Source organism: Pongo pygmaeus, chromosome 11 (genome assembly GCF_028885625.2).
Source record: "Pongo pygmaeus isolate AG05252 chromosome 11, NHGRI_mPonPyg2-v2.0_pri, whole genome shotgun sequence".
Classification (NCBI taxonomy): domain Eukaryota; kingdom Metazoa; phylum Chordata; class Mammalia; order Primates; family Hominidae; genus Pongo; species Pongo pygmaeus.
In genome coordinates, this window is record NC_072384.2 from 112,076,231 (window position 1) to 112,102,509 (window position 26,279).

At 34.8% G+C, this 26,279-nt stretch overlaps 1 protein-coding gene across 4 annotated transcripts in view; it reads right to left on the minus strand.

The window, feature by feature from the left end:
* Positions 1–26,279, minus strand: part of ERBB4 (erb-b2 receptor tyrosine kinase 4) — a 1,171,999-nt gene that overhangs the window by 334,399 nt on the left and 811,321 nt on the right. For 3 of the 4 annotated variants that reach the window (XM_054477568.2, XM_054477569.2, XM_054477570.2), the window contains exons 6-12: positions 25,976–26,094; positions 23,302–23,443; positions 14,790–14,903; positions 13,305–13,431; positions 6,696–6,769; positions 5,478–5,568; positions 3,339–3,538 (exon numbers count right to left, since the gene is read on the minus strand). In XM_054477568.2, the coding sequence (XP_054333543.1) occupies positions 3,339–3,538; positions 5,478–5,568; positions 6,696–6,769; positions 13,305–13,431; positions 14,790–14,903; positions 23,302–23,443; positions 25,976–26,094 (867 nt within the window). The remainder of the gene's footprint in view (positions 1–3,338; positions 3,539–5,477; positions 5,569–6,695; positions 6,770–13,304; positions 13,432–14,789; positions 14,904–23,301; positions 23,444–25,975; positions 26,095–26,279) is intronic. The other variant, XM_063647921.1, reaches the window with a different exon arrangement.

Consider the following 26,279-nt stretch of genomic DNA (forward strand, 5'->3'; position numbering starts at 1 on the left):
TGGGTTTAACAGTATCTGTATAAATATTTTTAAGGCTTGAGATATATAAGTTCAAATAGAACTCAGATTCTAAAGGATTGGTGTAATATTTATCTCTACACTGTTTACATTTCAGTGTTAAAAATTTATGCTTAAACATTTTAGGATACTTCAATGCTTTTATAAACCTACCCTAAAACTTCTTCCAACTAACACTGTAATTTGGTTACTATCATAACCACATAAATGATAGATGCCCAAAATATTCTAGCTTTTCATGTCCCAGAGTTTCCCTCAATCTCAGCCTCTTCAAACCATAAAGTCAGCTTTGAAATTTTTGACTTAAAAGAGTAAGATTGCTCTAGCCACTGTTACCCTTTATAGATGAGTTAACTTTTTTTAAAATTGTCATTACTGTTTTAAATCATGCTGCATTCCAAAAAACACCATTACAAATGAAGGACTGCCTTTTCATTAAGTTCATAAGCCAACTCCCAGATTTAGATAAGTGTATTTCACGGTGACTGCATGTAAATATAGGTGAGCATGTAAGAGTGTGTATGCACGGATATCTTTTCTAGGTGTGTGTATATGCATGTGTGTTGTATGTGGAACTACATACAGACATGCATGCTGATGTGCATATATGTTTAGGTATTGTAGTGAACATGTGCGTATGCGCATGTACATCTTGTGTGTGTATGATATACCAAGACAGAATATCTAAAAATGAAACATTTACAGTGCATTTAAAATGAAGCAAGCATTTAGACATTCTCATTTACAAAGAGTACTGGGGATTGTAAACATCAGCAGCATCTCTGAGGTCAAGTTTACAGGGTAATTGTATTTCTGAAAATGGAGACATATGGAATTTTTATGGATCCAGTGTGCTGTGAGACTGAAGTCCAAATTTTGATAAATGAATTTCATGCAAAATATATTTATTCTAAGATGTTAAAAATGAAAAATGATATGCTTGATACTATAGCACCACAAAACTATGTTTCTCCTGACTGCTTAATTTTTTTCCCCAAACTGCAAAGTCAATTCTTGTGCACAGAACAAAAAAAAATATGCCGATGGTCTGAAAAGTAGCCAACCTCAATCCAAGAAGCATAACACTGAAAGTTTAAACACATTTTATATTTTAGCTTATTATCATTGTTATTATTCACTCTCTTTTGGTCATTCGAAATGTTTAGAAGTTTTAAAGAGGGGTGAAATAACATTATATAATTTATTGAAATATCCCTTTTTCCCATCTTGCTTCCCTACATTTTTTTTGCATTTTCTTCTTCCCATTTGCTTTTCAATTCAAGTATAGAAAGATATATGACATATGAATTTTTGTAGGATTTGTAAACTGATTAAGTGCATCAAAGAGGAAGAATTTTTTTTCTGATTGTTTTATATATTTCTTTACATTATTTTGAATTCATAGTTAAATTTTTGAAAGGTAGTGGTACTAATTTTTTTAAGGATGTGGAAGGAAACGAGAGTATAACCCTGATTTAGGGAAACATTCATCAATTGGTATTGAAGAAGATTCTATCATATTGCCATGAATCATCTACTTTGGGGCATATACACACACATAGTGTGATGTGGGGTAAGAAGCTTAAGTATTAGGGAAAAAGCAAAACAAATTTTCTTTTAGGAATCAGTAATGTGTAAAACCAAGGAAATAACACAGGCCAAATGAAATAATGAATATCATTCAATAAAACATGCATATTTTGATACACAATTAGATTTTATATTTCGTGATTCTATGTGGAACATAAGAATGAGTAAGAACTTAAGTTCACTCTTGGCAGGAACCTCATGTTGCAATAGATCTCCTTTATTTGGAAATAATTTTAAGGATTGAAAAGAGCTAAAATATAAGAGAATTCCTCACAAATTATAAGTTATATTTTATGAAGATTGGTGGACTGAGCTGCCTTAAATTATTTCTGGAACAAGATGGGGTCTTAATAAATCAATTAATTCACTGACAACTCAATAAACAAATTATGTTGGCCTCTTAAGAGTTTACAACTTTAAAAAAGTCTTCTATTTATTCACACACACACACACACACACACACACACACACACAAACTCAATCATTATTTATGTGTACCCTTATGATTGTTTTAATGGAGAGATCAAAGAAGTAAGAAAATACTGTGAGAGCAGAATTTTCTAGGGTTCTGCCTTTTAGAATGGATTGATTTTGTGCCCACAACAAGAATATTCATTTGCAAACAGTTCATTTGAGTTTGGAGTCTTTTTATTCAGTATTTACCATAATGAGTCAGATGGTTGTACTCATAATAGTGGCACTCATAGGATGTAGGAAAGAGTAGTATTCAGTAGAAAAACAGGGAAGAAGTAAGCATAAATCAATGGAGTATCAGTGTATTAGATAGGAATGGCATAGTCATGTGCCTACAAAAGCATTATTTGCTTCAGAGTAAATAAGAAATTATTAAATGAATCAATAAGTAGCAAAATAGATGAAAAAATGATATACATGTCTACATAAATGCATTAATAAAATAAACTTTCTTTCTGAAAAATAAAACACCTTGAACAATATACTTCTTGAATAGTAGTTTTTACACATGTTAGAAAAATACGTCTTCCTTTTTCTTACCACCTCTAAATGACAAAACTCTGTTACTCTGTTATGAAACTCACTGAAACCAAACAACAAACAGAGAATTCAATAGGGTGGATCTCCACAAATTGATTGGATCCTTGAAATTTCCTGGGATGCCGATTAAACATTTAAATGCCCAGGTTCCACTTAGACCTACTGAATCCAAATCCCCACAGGAGGGTTCTTAAGATCAGGCAAGACGGCCGAGCGCGGTGGCTCATGCCTGTAATCCCAGCACTTTGGGAGGCCAAGGTGGGCGGATCACGAGGTCAGGAGATCGGGACCATCCTGGCTAACACAGTGAAACCCCATCTCTACTAAAAATACCAAAAAAATTAGCCGAGTGCGGTGGCAGGCGCCTGTAGTCCCAGCTACTCGGGAGGCTGAGGCAGGAGAATGGCATGAATCTGTGAGGCGGAGCTTGCAGTGAGTCGAGATCGCGCCACTGCACTCCAGCCTGGGCGACACAGAGAGACTCCGTCTCAAAAAAAAAAATAATAATAATAATAATAATAATAAAATAAAAAAGAAAGTCACTTATTCTGATTATTTTATACCATGTTGGTAATTGTAATAACTACCTTCCTTTTTAAGGGTTGGGATAACAGAGCAACAATTCTGACCTGATGTTATTTTTAATTGTTTGATCCAAAGAAGAATGGGAAAAAATTTAAGTTTCTATGTTTTAAATGTCTGAGTAATGTACTTACTACAGTTTTCAGCTTTTCTATTGTCCCGGATTACTATTCTTTGGTTGATTGTGCTGAAGAGTGTTGTCCAGTTAATGGTATGATAATAACACAGGTTGCTGTTGTCAGTAATATAGATGTTTCCTGCGCTGATTTCCTTCAGGGACTGGAACTGTAGAGAGGTGATGCCCTGTTGCTTGAGGATAAGCAAGGACAGGCCACTAAGGAGGGGGGAGTGAGAAAACGGAACCATGAAACGCATTCCGGAGTAAAATAAGGCTGTCACATTTTATTTTAAAAAGAATGTTAATGGAGTATAAATAGAAACTGAATTAATAAATCTGTGTTTAGAATATTGTTTTTACATGCTATATACAGTTTTTAAAGTAATAATTTGACCTCCCAAAGTAAAATTTCCATTGCTTACAGTTATGCGTATTGGCAGTGTATCTCTATTTCTGTGTATGTATTTACCACTGAAACATCTGCTCACTATCTTCCCACCCCAAGCCTTAACTTTATGTTGTTCAATGATGAAATCCTGTATTAACACTAAAGAAGTGTTTATAAAACGATTGTTCATCTACTCAAAGTAAGACATTAATTCCTCTTTATGTAATAGATTTAGACATACTTTCAGAGTATATCTAAATAATTTCAGAAAATGATTATAGGTATTTAGCTTTAATTTATACCTCAGAAACCAAAGAACTGTAATAATTGAGGAATGTGTAAGTAAGGTTAGGAGATAGTAAAATGTAAAGAATCAAACTAAACTAAAATTAGAAAAAGAAAACAAACTCAGATGCCTTGGGTATCTGGGGAAAAGGTCTCTAAAAGTTAAATAACAACTACCCTGTTTAGAATTGCTCACATCATGCACTCCATACTTGCAAAATACTAATATTACTTTGAGTGACAGACAATTGAAAAATCAAGGAAACTACTTTTATTTTAATATAGTCCACATTTTTGTAATTACTTTTTTACTTATTTACTTTTTTTTACTTATTTACTTTCCCATTCTCTATAGAATAAACATGCTTCCCACATTTCAATCAGCTAATGAATATTATTTTACATTTTGGAGATCAAAGCTTTCCACTTTTATTTATAGTTTTAAATATTCTTTGCTGTTAATATTTATAATTATTTTCCATGGTTGTCAGGGTATGTGTGTGTGTTTGTGTGTGTGTATGCTCAATGATAAAGACTAAGATGTAACTCTTTCTCTCAAATTTTGTCCCCATCATAACTATCTTGAGTTGTTGATTACAATGTTAGCACAATGTCTTGACTGGCTTATAATATTTATTCAATGGGTAGTAAAAGTTGTTTATATATAGCACTTTAATAGATTGTATCTCTCAACTATCCTTTCTTATTAAGTTCCTTTCTCCTTTACATTTTTAAAACCTCTTATAAATATAACTTTTAAATTTTAATAGTGAAATTCAATGTACTTTTTATAAAACATTATTATAAAATCAATGATGATATTAAGTTTGGAGATATTTTGAACTTAAGTAGACAAATTTAAAAAATTCTTATGTAAATTGACTTTTAATTGTTCATAAATAAGAACATCATACAGATGACATCAGAGAAATCTTTTACTCTCATAATGTGAATTTAAATTATTGACATTATAATTTTATCAATGTCCTTCTAAACCTGAATTTTTTTGTCCATTTATTAACCAGCACTACATGTACAGTGGTGGACGAGCTCCTAAAACATCAGCCCTGTGATGTGTAGTTCAATTATAGCACCAGAGACAAGAACAGAACCTCCTGGCACAACAGCATTTGTATCCTATACACCCAAGCTATTAACAAGTCACACAACTCTTATCTTCTAATTGTGATAACATCTGATAAAAAAGAAAGTTTCACTGAATTGTTCACATCATGCACTCCGTACTTGCAAAATACTAATATTATTTTGAGTGACACACAATTGAAAAATCAAACTATGTATTCTGTAATACTTCACACCATCATCGGAGGTATTTTCATTGAGCTTATCTTTGGAAATAAGGATGGAAGCATGATTTCCCCAGAATCAGTAAATCAATAAGAGTGATGGTTTTGACTTAATGAACACACGATGCTCTTCTTGAAATCTGTGAGCCCTGCAGCTTTAAACATATCCACTTACCTATAGAGTACTCTTCCACCAATTGTCACCAGGTTAGAAAAAACACTGAAGTCAGTCATGTTTGGTGGCCATGACTGTATGTTCAGGAAACCTACAAGTGAAGAGTACAAAAAATAAATCAGAATATCATTGTCTTAGTATTAGTGCTGATTTTTCTTGAAATATGGTGAAAATGTGTTGAAAGCTGGGAAGTGAGAAAGGGGTAGTGAACATTTCTATTTTTTAAGCACTGTATTACATATGTATTCTTCCAAGATTGAGAGTCCTACCCAATAAAACTGTATATGTTGAAAGGTTTCAATGACTCAGTTTGATTTATTCTTATAAATGCAAAAATGTAGTCTAACTAGATAAAGAGAAAAATATAGTTTCAATTTCTCTGAAATCTTTTACCTCTTCATCTGTTTACTTATGACATCAGTGTCACCCTTGTATTCTAAGACATTTACATACATATCTAGCCTTTCTCATTAGATTTTGCATTATTTTATGGTAAGTCCATGTCTGATTCATATCTATGGGTCCCATATTACCTACTAAGACAATGTTGAACACATTACTTGCTTAATATATATGTGCTAAATAAATGCTACATGTTATCCATGTTCAATAGTACTTCTTTTGAAGAAGTAAACAGAAAAACATAGGTTCAAAGATCAGTTGACACTTGCAAGAGTCGTAATGTCAAACTTTCAAAGATAACTCATTTTGTAATTCCATGGGCTTTCGAAACGTGCATGAAAGCTAATAAGACACTATCTTTAAAAATAATATGAGTTTTTACAAACTAAAATCTGCTTTGAAAATTAGTTGCTGATTCCAATCTTATGTAACTTTTTTTGTTTTGTTTTGTTTTGTTTTGTTTTTTGTTATTTTGAAATGGAGTCTCACTCTATTGCCAGGCTGGAGTGCAGCAGCGTGATCTTGGCTCACTGCAATCTCCACCTCCTGGATTCAAGCAATTCTCCTGCCTCAGCCTCCTGAGCAGCTGGGATTACAGGCACGCACCACCACACCCAGCTAATTTTTGTATTTTTAGTAGAGACAGAGTTTCTCCATGTTGGCCAGGATTTCCATCTCCTGACCTCATGATCCACCTGCCTCAACCTCCCTAAGTGCTGGGATTACTGGCGTGAGCCACGGTGCCCAGCCAATCTTATGTAATTTTTTAAAAAATTATATTTTTCATAGCACAACAGTTGCAGTTTAAAAAATTACCTGTTATCTCTCTGACTGTCCGAAAGACATTCAGTTTCTCTGGGTCTATGGCTTCAATTGCATTGTAAGGGTCCCTAGAAAATCAAGAAGAGATGTAGCCAAATTTAAATTTTAATAAAGGATTGAAAATATGAGAAATGTGACAATATTTTATTCAAATTTAATTTTAATTAGCAATAGGGGTGTTATCAATGCATGTCTAAATTAATCTGTGCTAGATGTGAAGGAGGAATAATAGGTGTTCTGTGGAAATTTTTGATGTCACAAAATATGAGATTTTCATCAAAGCCTATTCTAGATCTATAAGATTATTCAGCTTCAACTATTCTGATGAAATTCCCAAAGATAGCAAGCTCATGTATGAACCATTTTATATTATTTTGTTTTAAAAGTTCATTCTCGATTTGGAAGAAAATATATAGTCTAGAAATAAATTATAGTGAGAACAACTGGCATTTCCGCTCCTCAAAGAAGTATACATTGCTATTAGTACCTGGAATTCGTAAGAAGGACAGAAACAAACACAAATAAAATCGACATTTTTTTTCCTGTAGCTCTACATTTATCTACCTGTGAATTTTCATAATATTTATAATATTGTCCAGAAGTCTCTCTTCGTACAGATTACATAGAACCATCTTTTTCCTATCTAGCTTATTCATATTCACATTTATAGCACAGAACTATTCGCTTCCAAGTATATGAATTCAAGCAAGACTTCCAGTTTTTTTTTTAAAGAAATCCACAGTAAGTAAGTTTTAAAATTTTATTACATTAAAAGACATTTCATACTATACTAGGTAGAGACCTCATATTAATATATAGCATTTACAGAGAGATTAAATTTTATCCATTGGCTACTTCTTCATGACAGATCAAAATTTCTAAGAACAGTGATCTTAGGCTTTTTTAGAAGTATGTATCTACCTGTAGCAGCTAAACAAATTTTATTCTTACTGTGGACATCTCTTCTTTTACCAGTCTCTGAGAACATTCCTTTTTGGTATGGCGAATAACCACTAGTGATCCACTATATGCAGCCTTAATAGGGCTATCAATTAACATGTTCCACAATCCCCTGACAAACAGATAGGAATATGGCCTATGTCCTGGGGATTTGTGTCTGAATCCATTGGCATTTATTCATGCCAGCATTCAAGTCTTGAAAAGAGTATCAGTTCCAGCAACCTTGATCTCTGGAACCACCTTGTACTGGCTTCCTGAACTTGGTTCATCAGCATATTCTTCTCTACTGCAAACCATTCCACATCTTAATAAAAAACAAAAAAAAACTTTGCTTGATTAAATTACTGTTTCAAACTAAGAAGTGCAATCAATACAATGTACTGCTAGTTTAACATGGGTGCTTTATACTAGGCTCAAATACTGGATATTGCTGAGGTTGGAGAAACACTATAAATGTGTTTCCCTATAATTCACATATAAACTATTGATTAAAATTTTCTCAATGTCATATTAATATCTCACAAAAGCTTAAAGTCTCAATTAAATGTTCTAGCAACTTTCTCTATTTACAAGCAAAGATATATGGAACAAATAACTATGCTTTTGATGAATATGAAGCCAAAAATGAAGCGTATCATGTAGGAAAACTCTTGCCTTCACGTTTTAATGTGCAAAGAATTTTGTATACAGGGGAAATATCAGCTCTGCAGTACAAGAATAAGCTTTCAACATTTGTTCTTTGATGAAAAGCAGTGTATAGAACAGCTCAGGTCGTATAATCAAATATCCTGGCTTTATTGAGAAAAACTCAAAATTCAGGGCAAGTACACAATAATGGGGTCAGTCCAAACCTTTACTGAGAACACTTCCATGTTGCCAGGAATGAAATGAATTCTGGCATGTTAACATGAAGCCCAGTGGACCACAGATATTTTATGCAGTTAATTTTAGAGATTCAGGACCCTTGTAAAATAAGTAAGTTGACAGAATTCCACTCACTGACTTCAAAGTATGTCTTGGGAGTTGCATCCTATAGCCACTCAAAATACATAGTACTTTAAAACAGTTAACTTCCCTAACTAAATTCAGAGCCACGCAAAAGAACATTATGTCTACCCTGTCATTGTGTTTGGTGATCCAAAATAAAGCTCAGGAAAAAGAGAGAGAAACATATTTTCATTTCCACTGAAATCACTTTATTTTATCATCAAGCTGATTATCTCCCTTCCATTGTCTATCATCATTGCAGGCTACTATGTAAAGCCTTTCTTGCCAGTGTCTCATTGTGACACAGCATGAACATGCTTATTTGATGAGCATTTTGTTACTCTAAGCACATGCACATCAACAGTGTAAAACATAACAAAACATGAAAGAAAAGTTTTCCTAACGATAACCCTAAGCACTAAGCTTTCCTGCAGTTACCATTCTAAATAAGAAAATGAGTGCCTACTACTATTTCTGGCAATGGTACTATTGCACTATAAACTAAACTTGCCAATTAACTTTCCTGAGACTAATTATATATTAAAATTTTAATTGATGAATTGCCAGTAAATATATGTTGTGGAGAAACTTGTTTTTAAAAAGCATAACAACCTCATTAAATTATTATTTTTGCATTTTATTAGTTAAAAACATCTCAGCTATTTTAATCAAAACATACAATCTTATTAAAAGCTGGTTAGTAAAATATTACGGGTAATGGAAATTAAGTGAGGTAAAACATTTCTTTAATTCACTGTAAGTTTTCTGCTTATAATACTCTGTATTGTTCACCTTTAAAATATCTCTATTTTTATACACACACACACACACAAACACACATTACATTCATGACCATACTTGTATCTATGCATATATAACATGTCTAATTCTACTGAATTAACTCTATAGCCATACTTTCCTAAGATGAAAGAGAAAGGCTTCAGAATATATGCTTCATGCTGGCATGACAGTGAGAATGAAGAATACATCATAATTCATTTATATGTTTATCCTGGAAAAACCTTATAAATTATACTTGAGACCCAATTATAATTATAATTTTAAATATTCCAGGTATAAGTGCTATGATTAAGGACAAATAATCCCCTGAACTAAGAAGCATGACTCATTGTAAGGAAAATTTTGCCTTTATTTGGTTTCCAAAAGAGTCTATATAAGACTATAATCAAGTCTATAAAATTAATATTTGTTGCACAACATGCTGTGCTATAAACTAGACATAGGCACTGCGATTTTTCTTTTCCACTGCCTTCTTCTCCTCCTGTTTTGTTTTTTATTGATTTTCATTTCTCTCTGTTCCCATCCTTCTCTCTCTCTCTCTTTCTCACTATCTTTCCCTCCTTCCCCGCACTTCCAACCTTCTATTTTATACCATTTGTTACGGTTTTACAATATGCCCAGACACTGGGCTGAGCAATTCAAAACAACTTTTGTTTTTAACCACCACAACAATCATAGGAAATAGGTATTTATTGTTAATCCATTTCTCAAGTTTTTTTATTGGAGCAAACCTAGTGTTTGACGTGAGAGAAAGCCATGCAACTCAACACAAATCCTCCATGGTGGAGCTGCAAATCACACTCCAGTCTACTCTGGATCAAATTATCCAAGAAGAAATCCTAACTCTCATTTTCTAAGTTTATGTTTAAGACAAACTTGGTTTACCTTTCTACTTCTAATCCATCTAAGTTGATTTTCCATAAGTAATTTTTCACCTGGATGAATGAGCAATATTTTTCTCCTTAGAAGTCTGGGTTAGTCTAAAATGGTATTCTTCCCATAAACTTGTAAATGCATGGTCCTTACTGCCTGATGCATTTTTATTCGTTGGACTACCTGTTTCCATTTTTTATTGCATTTATTTATTAAACTTTCCTCAACTCTGGGCCAGAGGTGAATATATATATATATAGTAATTTTATAACTAGTAGAAATCTAGAGTTTTAATAATTATGTTCTATGATGAAACAAGGCTAAAATAACTATTCTGAACCTCACTAGATAAAATATTTTTGAAACCTTTTTACCCATGTTTTATCTGTAAGAATTTTAGCCATGGCAGGTCACTTTTGGTGGTTTGCAATCTTTCTACTATCACAAAAGTCTTGCAGTGTTTCTCAATGGGGGCAGCACCACCCCACGAACAGGAAGTTGGCACATCTGTAGAGCTGTTTCAGTTGTAACAGAGACTGGGGGATCCTATAGTTTACAGGGGTTATCACAAGGTTGTTAACTGTCTCTTAAAGGATTGCATCGTGTTTTATACAACCTTAAAACGTCCTACTAGACATTTAGGACCTCATGTGTGCAAACTTCATGCTTGGTCATACTTTGGCCAGGTATAATTCCCTAGTTGTGTTGCTCCAATTTCACTTGATTTTAGCCAAAAAGTCGAGAAGCAATTTACTCCAATTTCAATGAATGTCATTTCCCTCTTTCTTTTGTTATATAACAATGTGTCTGGCTAGTGGTTTTCTATTCCAGTGGTCAGTTGTTCCTCTGCTTTTTATTTCCTGGTACTTCTTACACAAAAATGCCTTCTAATCTCATTTTTCATAAATCCAAACTTTCATATAATTGGAAATTTGGCATTCCCCTAACAATATTTATTTTATTGTACCTTACTTTTTTGTATTTCTTTTAAAATTACAACTAGAGAATTATAATAATTAAAAATACATATATATTTAGGTTACATTATCTATAAATTTTATCTCAGAATTGAAAAGTGGCAATTTTTTAATATATAAAAGTGGAATGTTGTGCCTGATAAGGATAAAAACCACTTGTCTAGTGCAATTCATGTGAATATGATTTTAAATCATTCCCCAAAGTGAAAGACTTGAAGCTAATTCATTTATTATTTCTAGGTGAAAGCACGCGATGTGAGTCAAGTGGCTCTACCTTCTTATTTCTCAGAAGACATTATTAGCATAATATAATCTTACATTCCTGTGGTATTTGGTTTTAAATATAGTCATATTGTGGGTATATTGCTTTACTAAATGTCATATATGCATTAAATTATGAAGAAGCACCTAAATATTGTCCCAGGTCTCCCATGCAATGGGGCAAGGAGGGTAAGACAGCAATGTAAATGGACTCAGAAGGCCAGTGGGCACTATGGTAAAGTTGATTAAGTGTGTCCCATCTCAAAATGACTAGTGTTACTGATGTGCTTTGGCTGCGTCCTCATCAAAATATCATATTGAATTGTAGCTCCTACAATTCCCACGAGTTGTAGGAGGGACCCAGTGGGAGGTAATTGAATCATGGGGGTGGGTCTTTCCCATGCTGTTCTCATGATAGTGAATAATTCTCATGAGATCTGATGGTTTTATACAGAGGAGTTCCCCTACACAAACTGTCTCTTGCCTGCCAGCATGTAAGATATGCTTTTCTCCTCCTTTGCCTTCCATCATGATTGTGAGGCCTCCCCAGCCATGTGGGACTGTGAGTCCACCGAACCTCTTTTCTCTTTGTTAATTACCCAGTCCCGGGTGTGTCTTTATTAACAGCGTGATAACTGACTAATACGGCTACCCAGTTCCAAAAAATTGTTGCCATGTAGGAATATGCGCCGAGAATTACCAAGTCTATACATTTTAAAAGGTAAGTTAAAAAAAAAAATTTCTTAAGACAGATACAACGATTATGGGGTGGCAGCTACATACATACTATTATACTATCTAACATGGGACTGTATTGAAAGCTACCTATTAAAATAAACAGATATTTAGCAATAATACATATAATAATTGATTTGAATGAAAAGAAACATTTTGTTCTATTGTTCTTGCCATTCCTATTTGGACATATTTATTCATAATATGTTAAATCAGTTTGCTTTTAGAAATGATCTGATATATGTTCAGAGTAAGATTTTGAATTAAAATATATGAGAGAGATTCTTTATCTGTAGCCTGCAGCACTAATATTTAGGGATTAAGTAGTAATATAGACAAATAGATAACATACAATGTTAAAATACTGACATTCAAATAATACAAACTTGTTTGTTTTCCAGTTAAAACCAGTAGGGGGTTCTGTAATGAAGGAGCCCAGATAAATCACATTACAATTTTTATTACCAAAATGAAATTCATTTAGCAGCATCTCTTACAGTGGTGCTAACTTCCCAACTTAAGGGAAACAAGACAAAAATAATACATCAGGACAAAGAATTTCTGGAAGAAGCTCAGGGGAATTTCAACATACTGATTAGTTTTATGTGAGACTTTTTAAAGGATATTAATTCACATTTTCTCAATCAGTTAGAAGCTTGAATGAATTTTCCCACCTCAACCAGTGATACTTTTTCCCTAAACATATCTAAAAATAAGTCAAGCTTGCTGAAAACTGTGGATTTGAGGAGAATGTCCTAAAATATAATTTAGTTTAAATATAAATTTATATTTTTGACCTTAAATAGTCTCCAAACTAATATTTGAGCACATTCCAAAACTAGTATACTGTCATTGCTGGTGAAATCAGGCCCTTGCTTTTGTTGGTGAGGAGCATTAATGAAAGGCGAAACTCTTCAGGTTCCAGAGGAATCATATAAACAAAACTAATGAATCTCTTCAGTTTTGTCTACACTTTGTAAAATAACTTGCACAAAAATTTAATACTGACCCATGAATACCAGTGACCAGAAAGATCAAATTCCCATTGATCTTGGTACAGTTTATGAATTTGTCAATGTTACTGGAATCCACAGTCTGAGCTGACATCAATGATCCTGTGCCAATGCCATCACAAGCTGTAGAAACAAGACTCAGAGTTAGGGGACTGAGAAACTTATTTTTGGCCAATTAGTCATTGCATCTTCATTATAAAATAGCAGAGTATTTTTAATTGTAACATATAAAATATATTACAAATTTTGTTTCCTAAAAAGTAAAATAATTATTCCTTCATTCAACATTCACTACTGGTTCTGCTTTAAAAACTTGTCCCTGCATTAAAATCGAATGACTATGACTCATCACAGAAATTACATTTTATCTCAAGACCCAGTATATACACACACAACACATACGTAAGTCTTACAGAAATTTTATCAATCAATACTCCTCCTAACATAAAATTATCTATTTTCTATTTTCTTTGAAAATATCATTTTTAATGATTTTGAAATGCTGGTAACTTTAGCAAAATGATTTCACGGCCTACATACTAATGGTCTACAACCTGCAATTTTAAAAACAGTGGTCTAATGGAGAATATACATAAATAAAGAGTTCTCTTGATGTGAATTATAACCAAAATCAAGGGCCATTCAAATATTTATGCTTAAATGGAACATGCTTTCTGAAGCTTCTAATTTAAACAAACAAAACAATTTTTGTGTGTGGGTGGTGGGGGGATGTTTAGAGAAAGAGAGAGAGGGGATAAGGAAGAAACAGAGAGGGAGAGAGAGAAAATACCATCTAAAAGTAAGTCTGGAGTTTGTTCTTTTCTAGGGCACTCCCTGATACTTTGAGAAGTTTAATAACATTCAGGAGATTTAGACTTTATTTTCATCTTGCTTAATTTAGGTTTCATTCTGGTGAGGAATTAGACTACCCACAGCTGGAAGAGATTCCTTCCTCTGCTAAAATTCTATGGCATGAATTATCTGATATATTTATTTTAAACTTATGGTAAAGTTTCTTGTCATTTCATAGATCTCATCTTTCAAAATACATTTTTAAGATCTGGAGAGTAAATTTCATGCCCCTCTGCATCTCTTTTTATGCTTAGCAGATAATTTTGTATATAGTGGCAAGCAACTAATATGTGTTGTGATGCCAACATAACTGTGTGAACTCTTGTTTTTTACAAAGCTTTTAAGATTTGCTATTGACAGAATAACATGCAACTTTATTTCTAAGTTCCTATCAATGTTACATCTGAGTTTTTTTCTGGGCCATTTTAGTAGATATAATTCAAACTCAATAATATACAGTGCTATAAAAATTCATATTTTGAGTAACTGTCCAAAATTACGGAAAGTGTGTGTGGGCAGGTTTGGTTGTGAGAGTGGGTTTATATTAAAAAGTTGGTCTACTTAAAAGTGAATTAAAAACCTTGTTATATAGGCCCAGTTCTAACTAAATAATCTGAGCTACCACTCACCTTTTGGGCAAATGTCAGTGCAAGGTTTACACATTTTAATCCCATTTTCTTCTACTTCCATCTTGGAACTAGGGCAGGCACGCACACAAGAACTGGAATCTACCACAAAGTTATCTGATTTTTAAAAAAAAAAAAAAAAACAAAGGTAAAATAAGCATTAATGTTAACATTCAGCAAACAAGTTCAAAACAAGATATTTTAGGGTTTAAAAATGATTAGCATCATTGACAGTGTTTATGTATCTTCCCCTTAAACAACTCTTTGTTTAAATATCTCAATCTGAAATCGTATTTCCTGCCAAATGCAATGTGTGTTAACAACAACTAGTACTTGCTTGGTTACTGCTCCACATCCTGAATTGCCCCCAAGATAGAGTAGATTTATTTTATATACTTAGGAAACTACGTGACATTTAGCTTGTGTGTTTCAATAGTTCCACTTCATTTCATGACATGATGCAAGTTTGAAGTCCAAAAATACTTCAAGTTCATGAAGCACAAATGAAGCTTAAGTTGAACTGCCTTGGATCAGAGTACACTTCACATCCAGGAGAAAATGCTTAAAATGTGTTCTATTTTTCAGTGGAGTGCCACAAAACCTTTCTCATATTTTTATATGAAGAAACAAAATAAAATTGGAAAGGGTAGTACTTTGGAAAAGGTATATCAAATAGACAAGGAGCATTTTGTTACCCAATACTTGGATTAAATGTCTAGCAGTCCAGTGACCTGGGATATGCCAGAACATCCCCTCCAAAATAAAGGACAAATTATTGCACCTAAAGGCTCTCACAATAAATAAGAAACACAATACCTGCTAGGCCACTCTGGTTTTAAAAGTAGTATCCTTCCATGCCTGGGAATATTGCTCTGGCACAATATGCAATGTTGTGGAATGCTTACAGCCTTGAGGGGTGCCCAAAGCAGAAAAGGCATATGATGTATATCTAGGCTGTGATGCAAGCAATTTTGCTACTTGGGCCACAAAACCCAAGAGGCTCTATGATATTGGAAGCATCTATAGTGGGAAAATATGCCATGTAGATTTATGGCAAGTTTCATCAGAAAATCACAACAGAGACTTCTAGATTTTTAGAGCTAAGCTATGCCACCTGTAGCATAGGATTGCACACCATTTAATAAACAGCTTTTGACATGCTTCTGGGTCCTGGTAGAGATGGATCTTGGGTCAGACCTTACAGCCCGAATTGCCTATCATGAACAGGGTTTTGCTATAATGTCACAATGTCATCGTATTGGGCAGGTCCAAAAGCATTCCATTGTAAAATTAAAGTAGGATATGTGTAGGGGCAGAAGCACAAGTAAACTGCATAAGCAAATGGTTAAGAGCCACCCATGCCATCCACCACTGGGCTGGCCCCTCTGTCATCTCATACCTATGGCTGTGTGGGGGCTAAGAAAAGGCACGTAGGAAAAGCTAACAGAGTAAGATACAAAATAGACTAGGTATGTGGGTATGTGGGTACTAGCTGAAAATGGATGGCAGCTTCTCTGTCTGCCATCTCACCTATGAGTGGACTTGAAACACGGAAACAAGAGAAAATCTTACCAACGGGCATAATTCTAGGTAGCGAAATTGATTACTCATTTCATACGAAAAGAGAAGTTGCTTGACCTTAGAATATATATGAACTCATGAGCTTGTCCTGAGAGAAAAAATACTGGAAAATTTGAGAAGAAAGGGAATCTGGGGCAAAGAATCCATGGGAGTGGGTACAAAGTATGGAAAAATTTGCATTCCAAGTCAATATCCACATGAAAGCATCCACCACAAAAAAGAGTCACTTTGTTGAGATGATATCAAAGTCCAATCTTGCTTTCTTCCCTTCCCCAAAAAGTGCTGATTTTGAGACTACTCCTTAATAATGTAATCTCTATCTCAGGGGAACCCAACCTGCAACAGGTGCATACACGATACTAAATAGCCATTCTTTCTTCAAGGTCTTGTGATATGGTTTGGATCTGTGTCCCCACCCAAATCTCATGTCGAATTATAATCCTCAGTATTGGAGGTGTGACCTGGAGGGAGGTGAGTGAATCATGGAGGTGGCTTCTCATGGTTTAACACCATCCCCCTTGGTGTTGTCGTGGCAAGAGTGAGTTAGCATGAGATCTGGTTGTTTACAAGTGTGTAACACCTCCTGCCTCTCTCTTCCTCCTGCTCTGGCCATGGAAGACATAATTGCTTCCCCTTCACCTTCACTGTGATTGAAAGTTTCCTGAGCCCTCTCCAGAATCCCTCATGCTTCCTGTACAGCCTGCAGAACCATGAGCCAATTGTACCTCTTTGTTTATCAATTACCCAGTCTCAGGTATTTCTTTATAGCAGTGTAAGAACCAACTAATACATCTTGGGAAATGTGTTACAATGAAACCCTTTCACATTTCTGCCGAATGGAATAAGCAAATATTATAATTAGTCTTATATCAGTTAGATTCAAGTTTTGCAGCCAAATGAGTTTCAGAAAATGCAAGTTTGGAGTTTTTAAATTTCAGAATTCTGGATTCGGAAATGTAGACCTGCATTTAGAAGCTTAATGTCTGACCGGGCACAGTGGCTCACACCTGTAATCCCAGCAATTTGGGAGGCCGAGGCGGGTGGATCACCTGAGGTAGGGAGTTCAAGACCAGCTTGACCAACATGGAGAAACCCCGTCTCTACTAAAAATACAAAATTAGCCAGGCATGGTGGTGCATGCCTGTAATCCCAGCTACTAGGGAGACTGAGGCAGGAGAATTGTTTGAACCCAGGAGGTGGAGGTTATAGTGAGCCGAGATCGTGCCATTGCACTCCAGCCTGGGCAGCAAGAGTGAAACTCTGTCTCAAAAAAAAAAAAAAAAAAAAAAAAGAAGCTTAATGTCCTTGTTTTCCCAAGAAAGCTTCAATTTGGGGCAAACCAAGCCATGTAAGCCAGGCCCATCAGAGATTTAAATTTTTTCATGGACAAATACTGAAGTGCTTTAAATTAGCCTGTAGTTTGAGATACACAAACTAATCTAAGAAAAGAAGACTGTAAGTTACCACATTTAAAGTAAATAAGTCATGTAATTTCACACAATAGGTCTTCATGTTTAGCCACTTACTACAGTTTGGAGTTGACAGCTTTCAGGTGAATCACTATAAGGGATATAGTAAAGAAAAGGGGAATTCTCTAGTTCAAATTTTCCTGGTACTTCTGCTCTCACCCAACCCTTGGGCTTCAACCTAACGACTTGAATAAAAGGGAAAGCACCAAAAAAACTCCAAGAATGCATAGTTTTGACTGTCTTTGGGAAAGGCATCCTAATTTGAAGGTAGTAGATTAGGTAGTAGTATAATACACTTCTAAGAAAAGGGAAAATATCATTTAGCCCCATCCTACAATACTGCCAAGCCCTCAGTTTTGTAAGGATGGTACATGGTGACATATAGGGTGACTTTAGATAAGAGGTTATTAGATGAAAAGGACTGGTGTGGATATTGAAATATTTAAGATGCAAAATCTTTGCTGTCTTGGAGTTAGCGTGTCTGTGACTTTAAAATGCTAATTAAGAGACACATTAAACACACATATATATATATAAATAAGTCAAAGTACAATTTTTATTTTAATGGATATGAACATGTTTCATAACAATGACTAGAATTGTGTTTTCAAAGCCTTTTTAAATAATCTACCCCTCTCGGCCTGACGCGGTGGCTCATGCCTGTAATCCCAGCACTTTGGGAGGCCGAGGCAAGTGGATTAACTGAGGTCAGGAGCTCAAGACAGCCTGGCCAACATGGTGAAACCCAGTCTCCACTAAAAATACAAAAATTAGCTGGGCATGGTGGCATGTGCCTGTAATCCCAGAGACTCAGGAGCTGAGGCAGGAGAATCGCTTGAACCTGGGAGGCGGAGGTTGCAGTGAGCCGAGATTGCGCCATTGCTCTCCAGCCTGGGTGACAGAACAAGACTCTGTCTCCAAAAAAATAAAAAATCTACCCCCCTCATCTTTATATCCTATCTCTTCGATTGTTATAATGGCTCTGGAAAGAAAGGAGGGAAGATATATATATTTTTTGAGACAGAGTTTTGCTCTTTTTGCCCAGGCTGGAGCGCAACTGCATGATCCCGGCTCACTACAACCTCTGCCTCCTGGGTATAAGCATTCTCCTACCTCAGCTTCCCAAATAGTTGGGATTACAGGTGTGTGCCACCATGACCGGATAATTTTTGTATTTTTAGTAGAGATGGGGTTTCACTATGTTGGCCAGGTTGGTCTCAAACTCCTGACCTCACATGATCTGTCCACCCCAGCCTTCCAAAGTGCTGGGATTACAGGCATGAGCCACCGTGTCTGGCCAGAAAATATAATTTTTATAACCCACATCTTAAAGAAGAAGAAATAGAGAACTAAACATGTTATTTAAAAATCACATGACTAATAAGGGAACGAAGCCACGATCCATAGCCACTCTAATCCCATGTCCCTTATACAGATTGAGTATCCCTTATTCAAAATGCTTGGGACCAGATGTGTTTCAGATTTCAGAATTTTTTGGATTTTGTAATATTTGCATAAACATAATGAAATACCTTGGGGATGAAACCCAAGTCTGAAAATAATATTCAGTTTTTATGATTCCATATATCTTATACACATGACCTGAGGTAATTTTATATAATATTTTAAGTAATGTTTGGTGTGAAACACAGTTTGTATACACTGAACCATCAGAAACAAAGGCATCACTATCTCAGCCATCAACATAGACAATCTGTGGTTGTTTAGCATCACCGTCATTCATAACACTAAATTTATATACTACTGATGAGCAATCATATTCTTACACTTATTCACACATAAATATGTAAAACTAAAAAAAAAAAAACATGGTAGACCACTAACACAGTGAAAAGATAATGTGTTCGGAATAACTAGGTATCACAGTAGAATCACCAGAATACCTGTATCAGCTGTGAAGCAACAGCAACAACAAATAATGCAGGCTTTTAGTGTCCATCTATGATGCTGTGTTTTGATTAAAAGGTTACGATACACTGCTTTATTTTCTTAGGTAAAAAGAAACATCAGAAACAGTTGAGAAACCAGGGAATGGGTCCTACAGAGATAAGGGGGCTTTCTGCTGGATGGCTTTTTAAAATGTTTCCTCCAAGGTCATTTGCCCATTAACAGTGAATTTTGTTTTAGAAGTCTCTTTTTGATTTTATAAACTCCCATGATTTCTTTTTCTGTTATGAATGCACCATGCTCTAGTCCTTCAGTGAGCCCATAACACATTTTCATCATGTCTTCTGTAGATACTTTTTGTGCAGTGTTAAAAACATTTTCATTGTCACTATTACCACAATTGCTTTGATTCAGAGCGACTTCTGCAATTTCACCATCAGTCAATGAAGGAACAACTCGTTATCAATGTTAAAAACTTCTGTGATATCCATTTCTTCCAGCTTACTGATAGACTCTGAAGGCATATTTTTTTCTCACTTGACATAGGGAATCTTTCCAAGTAACCACCTTTTTCCTGAACACAGTCATAGGTCAGAGGTTGTACCTGGCATGCAAAACTGTGTCTTTAGTTATTGTGTTCCAAGCATTGACAACAGCATATACAGCATCCTTCATGCTAAGCTCCTTTTGAAAACCTTCCCACGCCGAGGCCTTTGTTCACTGCTGCTAGCATGCTGTTCAAGAAAGTGCTTTTGGCCAGATGCAGTGGGTCACGTCTGTAATCCCAGCACTTTGGGAGGCTGAGGTGGGTGAATCACAAGGTCAGGAGATCAAGACCATCCTGGCTAACACAGTGAAACCCCGTCTCTACTAAAAATCCAAAAAATTAGCCGAGCATGGTGGGACGTGCCTGTAGTCCCAGCTACTCGGGAGGCTGAGGCAGAAGAATCGCTTGAACCCGGGATGTGGAGGTTGCAGTGAGCCGAGATCATACTACCGCATTCCAGCCTGGGTGACAGAGTGAGATTCTGTCTCAAAAAAAAAAAAGAAAAAAAAAAAAAAGAAAGTGTTTTTGTATTTACTTTTCATTGCTCTAAGGATAGTCTGTTTACATGGCTGATTTAATGAAGTCACATTTAAGGGAAAGTACACGGCATAAACATTATTTTTGATGAGAATTTCAGCTGCAGGATGAGTAGAACAGTTGTCAAGGAAAAACAAAATCTTGCAGTCAACATCCAGTCCAGCTTCCTAGCAATGAGCAGGAGGTGCTAGTATAAAATGTTCGGGTGAAGCCAATAAGAAAAGTTGTTCCTGGTAACCGATGCATTTTTAGTAGCATAATAATTGGTAAGAAATTCACTCCTTGGAAACAGTGAGGATGCAAGCTTTTGCCTATCACAGCAAGTTTACATTTATGTGTGCCTGCTGCATTAGCACATTCCAGCACAGTCATTCTGTCTTTGACATCCTTCATTCCTTCAGGGGATGTCTAATGAACTGTGGTCATATCTTTCTGGAGGAGCAATGTCAAAACAGTGATGTTTCATCAGAATCACAGAATTGTCCTGGTGTCAGATTTTTATCAGTGATGACCTTGGCAAACTCTATGATGAATTTCTCCACTGCTTTGTGATCAGCAGATGTTTTGTCACCACGAATCTCTAAAGATTTAATGCCTTTAAATTTCTTTTCTTAAATTTCTATGTCCAGCCTGTTGAATATTTACAGTTCTCTTCAACTTTCAGTTCACCGTGCTAGATCTTTGCCTGTTTCATGATCAGCATACCATTATGCGGCTTATGTTCATCTACATGCTGACAAATCCACTCTTTCGGTACACAAGCAAGATCTTCATCATTAGCTTTATTCAGTGCTACTCTATTTTTCATTAACTTCTGTTATTCATTTTCAGCATAGAACAGTTTATCCTTCTGTTTCTTCAGGTCACACAAAGTGTTCATACCAATACTATACTCTTCTCTTCTCTATGATGTTGCATACTTACACCATTCTCCCGTTTCTCCAAAAGCTTGACTTTCTATGCTATAGATAAACATAAATGTTTCCTCTTATTTTTACCACCCTTACCCAGAGGGATAGCTGCAGGCCTTTTTGACATTTTCAACAATATCTCAACACCACAAAATGGCATTTTGGAAAACCTGCCATTGGTGTGTCTGGCCTGCACACATGCCATTTTATCACCTGTGAGGGTGCTTCCCTTTGGAAATCTGGGTATGCATGGAAAAGATGTACCACAGTCGAAAGGGGCTGAGAGTGTGTGTGTGTGTGGTTTTTTTCCCCCTTGAGAACACTAAATAAACTGTGTTGTGTGCATTTTGACTGTTACCTATCACACGAGGTCAGGTGTGAAATTTTTCATTTGTGACATCATGTCAGCAATCTAAAAGTTTCAAATATTGGAACAATTCAGATTTTGGATTTTTGGATGATGGATGCTCAGCCTGTACTTCCTACTGTATCACATACACAAAGTGAAGTAAGTCACATTATATGTATAGCATAGACTATATAAAGAATTCTTTTAAATGATTATATGGACATATATAGTGATTTTTTTCAGCCTTTCCAATGGGAAATGTCCCATTGGTTACACAAGGCAAAAAAAAAAAAAAAAATAGACTCAAGTAAATATCAATATATTATCCTGAATACCTGATGAAAGTTAAGTTGGTCCTTTTGAATCCTCAGGATGTTATCAATTTGTTTAAGATCCTTTAACATACCCTTTATATATATATATGTTTTATTTAAGGTTAATTTGCTATTAAACATATATATATATGTTTTATTTAAGGTTAACTTGATATTAAAAATATAATGTTAAGTATTCTAGTTATAAATAAGGAATCAGAAACAATTTTAGGTGAAAATCCATTGTTATTAGAAGCAGACCCTATTCATTACATAGCTTGCTGCCACTTAACTAATTACTTTTTTGGAGAAACAGTATGATAGGCAAAAATATTGTGGTATAGTAAAAACAGAAAGAGGTTTTTGTTTGTTTGTTTGTTTGGTTTTGAGATGGAGTCTCTCTCTGTCACCCAGGCTGGAGTGCAGTGGCACCGTCTTGGCTCACTGCAACCTCCACCTCCCAGGTTCAAACAATCCTCCTGTCTCAGCCTCCAGAGAAGCTGGGACTACAGGCGCCTGCCACCACACCTGGCTAATTTTTGGATTTTCAGTAGAGACGGGGTTTCACCATATTGGTCAGGCTGGTCTCGAACTCCTGACCTCAGGTGCCACCCACCTCGGCCTCCCAAAGTGCTGGGATTACAGGTGTGAGCCACTGCGCCCAGCCACAGTAAGAGTTTTATAACCTCAAACATGTCATTCTTTTGCTATGAAACTTTACACCAATCACTTTAAATTTTTGGTTTAGTTTCTTTATTTATACAATGGGGGTAGTAGTATCTATACCCAAAGTACTTATAATATTCTTACAAGTTTCAAATTAAAATAAACTTACATAAAATTCCTTTGATTTCAAATAATGACCTAATTAATTTGGTTATTCTTATTCTGTTACTTACGTGGACACTTCTTGACACAGAATGCTCCATATGTGTACTTTGCATTGAAATTGTGCTCCAGTTGAAAAGTGGTTGGATTGTAGACAAAGGTTTGGGGACACTGAGTAACACATGCTCCACTGTCATTGAAATTCATGCAGGCCTGCAACATAGCAAATATTACTTTCATTTACAAATAAACTTCATAATACTTGTTAATGAAACACTGCCAAAACAGGAGAAGCTTTTTTTTTCTATAATAATTCCATAAATACTACAAAATTTGATAATTTAAGAGTCATGTGTGTTTCCAAAATTTCATAAAACTCTTTTTTCCAGTGTCAGTAAATAGGAAAATTTATGGCTACTGATGCTCAAAGTGCTTAGCATGTATGCAGTAATTTCTAAATTGAGAATTGGTTTAAAGTTAGCTAATAGTGAAAAATTATTTGAGTTCACACTTATTCAAAGCATTTATATTTAGTCTTAAAGTGTAGCACTGACAACCAAATCCCTAATTCTACAGGCTAGACGTCCACTTGAGCTGGTATTTTAAAGAGTTCCATGTCCCAAGTGACATGTAAAGTACAATTATCACCATTGTCCTGTAAGAAAACATTGTGATGGTGATTTATATTGGACTTAAAGAAAAGGCTCTGGCTGGTGACTAGCCAAATACAAAAACAGTGCATGTAATGCCAAAATGTAAAGAGGTAATTAGCTATAGTTAGCCTGTAATTAAATAATATGATGTCCTTTCTAGTATGGCTTTTTTCCTAATGCCACTCCATTTAGTAAAAGCCACAATGCAGAAGACAGTTCATTTCTGCTGACTCATATATTTATATTCATAACTCAATTTATTAATATTTTCAAATTCACTTGGGAAGAATTAAAAACCATTTTATTACCTGAGAGGTAGGTACTTGATATAAAAACAGAATACATGTATAAGTACATATAAACATGTGATTAACAAAAGTGTGGATGAGCTAATTCTTTTAATTAAGAAATTAAGCAATTTTAGGAATGATTTGGGCCTTGGAAAGCAAGCTAATACGAACTCAAGCTATGATTTACATTTAATCATAAATAGTACATATGGTTATTAATAAGCATTAATTTATTCTGTTTCCTCAAAACATTGCTTCATCAATTGTTGTTTTAGCAAGCACTTTATCATAAACATGACAATTCCCTGATAATGGTCTACTAGATGCATAACCAGAATGAGACTTACTGATGATACATTATTCACTAAGATGACACATTCTAGGAAGAATCTATTAAAAACCAATCTAGAAAACTCAGTAAGTTTTAATTTATAGTTATAAAATTTCATGTGTCCTTATAATTGCTTTACTAACAGATTTTATGCAGTGCTGTACACAGATTGCTCAGGAACAAAGGAACATAAGTCAGAGGAATAAAACAAATTTAGCTTTGCGACAGCATACAAAACAATGTAACTTACACCAAGTCCTTAGTCTGGCATTCTTGAAAATTCTGTACCAAAAGCCAAAGTGGAACCATTGGACCGTTCCATAAAAGTAATGAAATGATAATTTGAAGCTCACTCAGCACTGTGCTTATCATGATAATGGAACCATGAAAAAAATTGCAGTGCAAAACTTCTAAGTGAGAGTTTTTGCTATTGCTGTTTATTGTTGTTATTGTTTTGGAATTGTTAATGAAACACCTGCAGTGTTCAATGTCTTCAGAATCAAGCTTCCATCCTATGTCTGATGAAAGACAGAGGAAGGTTCTCAGTTCAAGACCTGCTGAGTATCTTCTTTAAATTTTTAACGTTTTTATTTCCTTTTCTCCTTCCTCCCTATCCACTTCTGCAATACATATTTTTGTTTCACTATAGAATGAGTATAGAAGATTATATTCATTATGATATTAAGAAAACTAAGAAATTACTGTCTATATCATAAGAGCTTTAATATATGTTTTCTCATTGCTGGAATTAAGTGTCTTTTTTTTTTTTTAAAAAAAGCTCAATTCTACTACATATGTTTGCTGGATATTTGAGAGAAAAAAATTTCTGTGTTTATTTTCAACTACATAAACATTTGTGTATTTTTATGATTTTTAGCTTTAAAATTAAGCTGGTGTTCTGGGTATATGAAATTGAGTTAAATACAACTCAAAATTGCTGATATGTATGCCAAAGACAAAGAGTACTGTGTCAGGAATATGATATCAAAATATAATTAAAAACTGTCCCTAACTATTTGTAAATCTTAAACTTTTAAAATAATATTACCTTAAAATATAAACTAGAAAATACTGAAACTCATAAATATATCTTCTATAATCTTGAAATTTATATTCAAGAAATAAAATGCAATTGCTCCCACTCACAGAACTCAACCACATAAACAGGTAATCACCGCATTACTGGAAAGGATGCTATTAGATTATAAAAAGATATCTCAATATGTTCTCCAATGAACCTCATTTGTAACATAAATTATATCAGAAATATACAATTCATTTAATAGAACAATTCTAGTTCATCAATAGACAACCTAGTGAGGGAATGACTTTGAGGAGGGCAGAGCATTTTTCTTAATCCTAAAGTGGCTAAAGTTGATGTTACTGTAATAAGACAAAGATTCAGTATGCCTGAATCAAATAGGGAAGGAAAGGAGAGCAGGATAATACAAGAGAGAAATCACAGACATACAAAGCAGTCTGTATCCTTAGGTCCTGAGCAGCCTCCAGCACATTCTCGATGGCAGCAGTCACTGACGTAAGGTCCGTAGCATCTGCCGTCACATTGTTCTGCACACACCGTCCTTGTCACTGCAGAAGACAGAGATAGGACCATGATCAAAGTCTGCCACCAAGAGAAACTCATAAGCTGAGTTCTGGAGTGACAATTTCTCACCCTGTCTTTGACTCAATTCAGCAAACATTTAATGAATGAGGTTTACAACTAGATCAAAATTTTTATACAAAAATCTCCAAAATTAATTTATAATGATTTC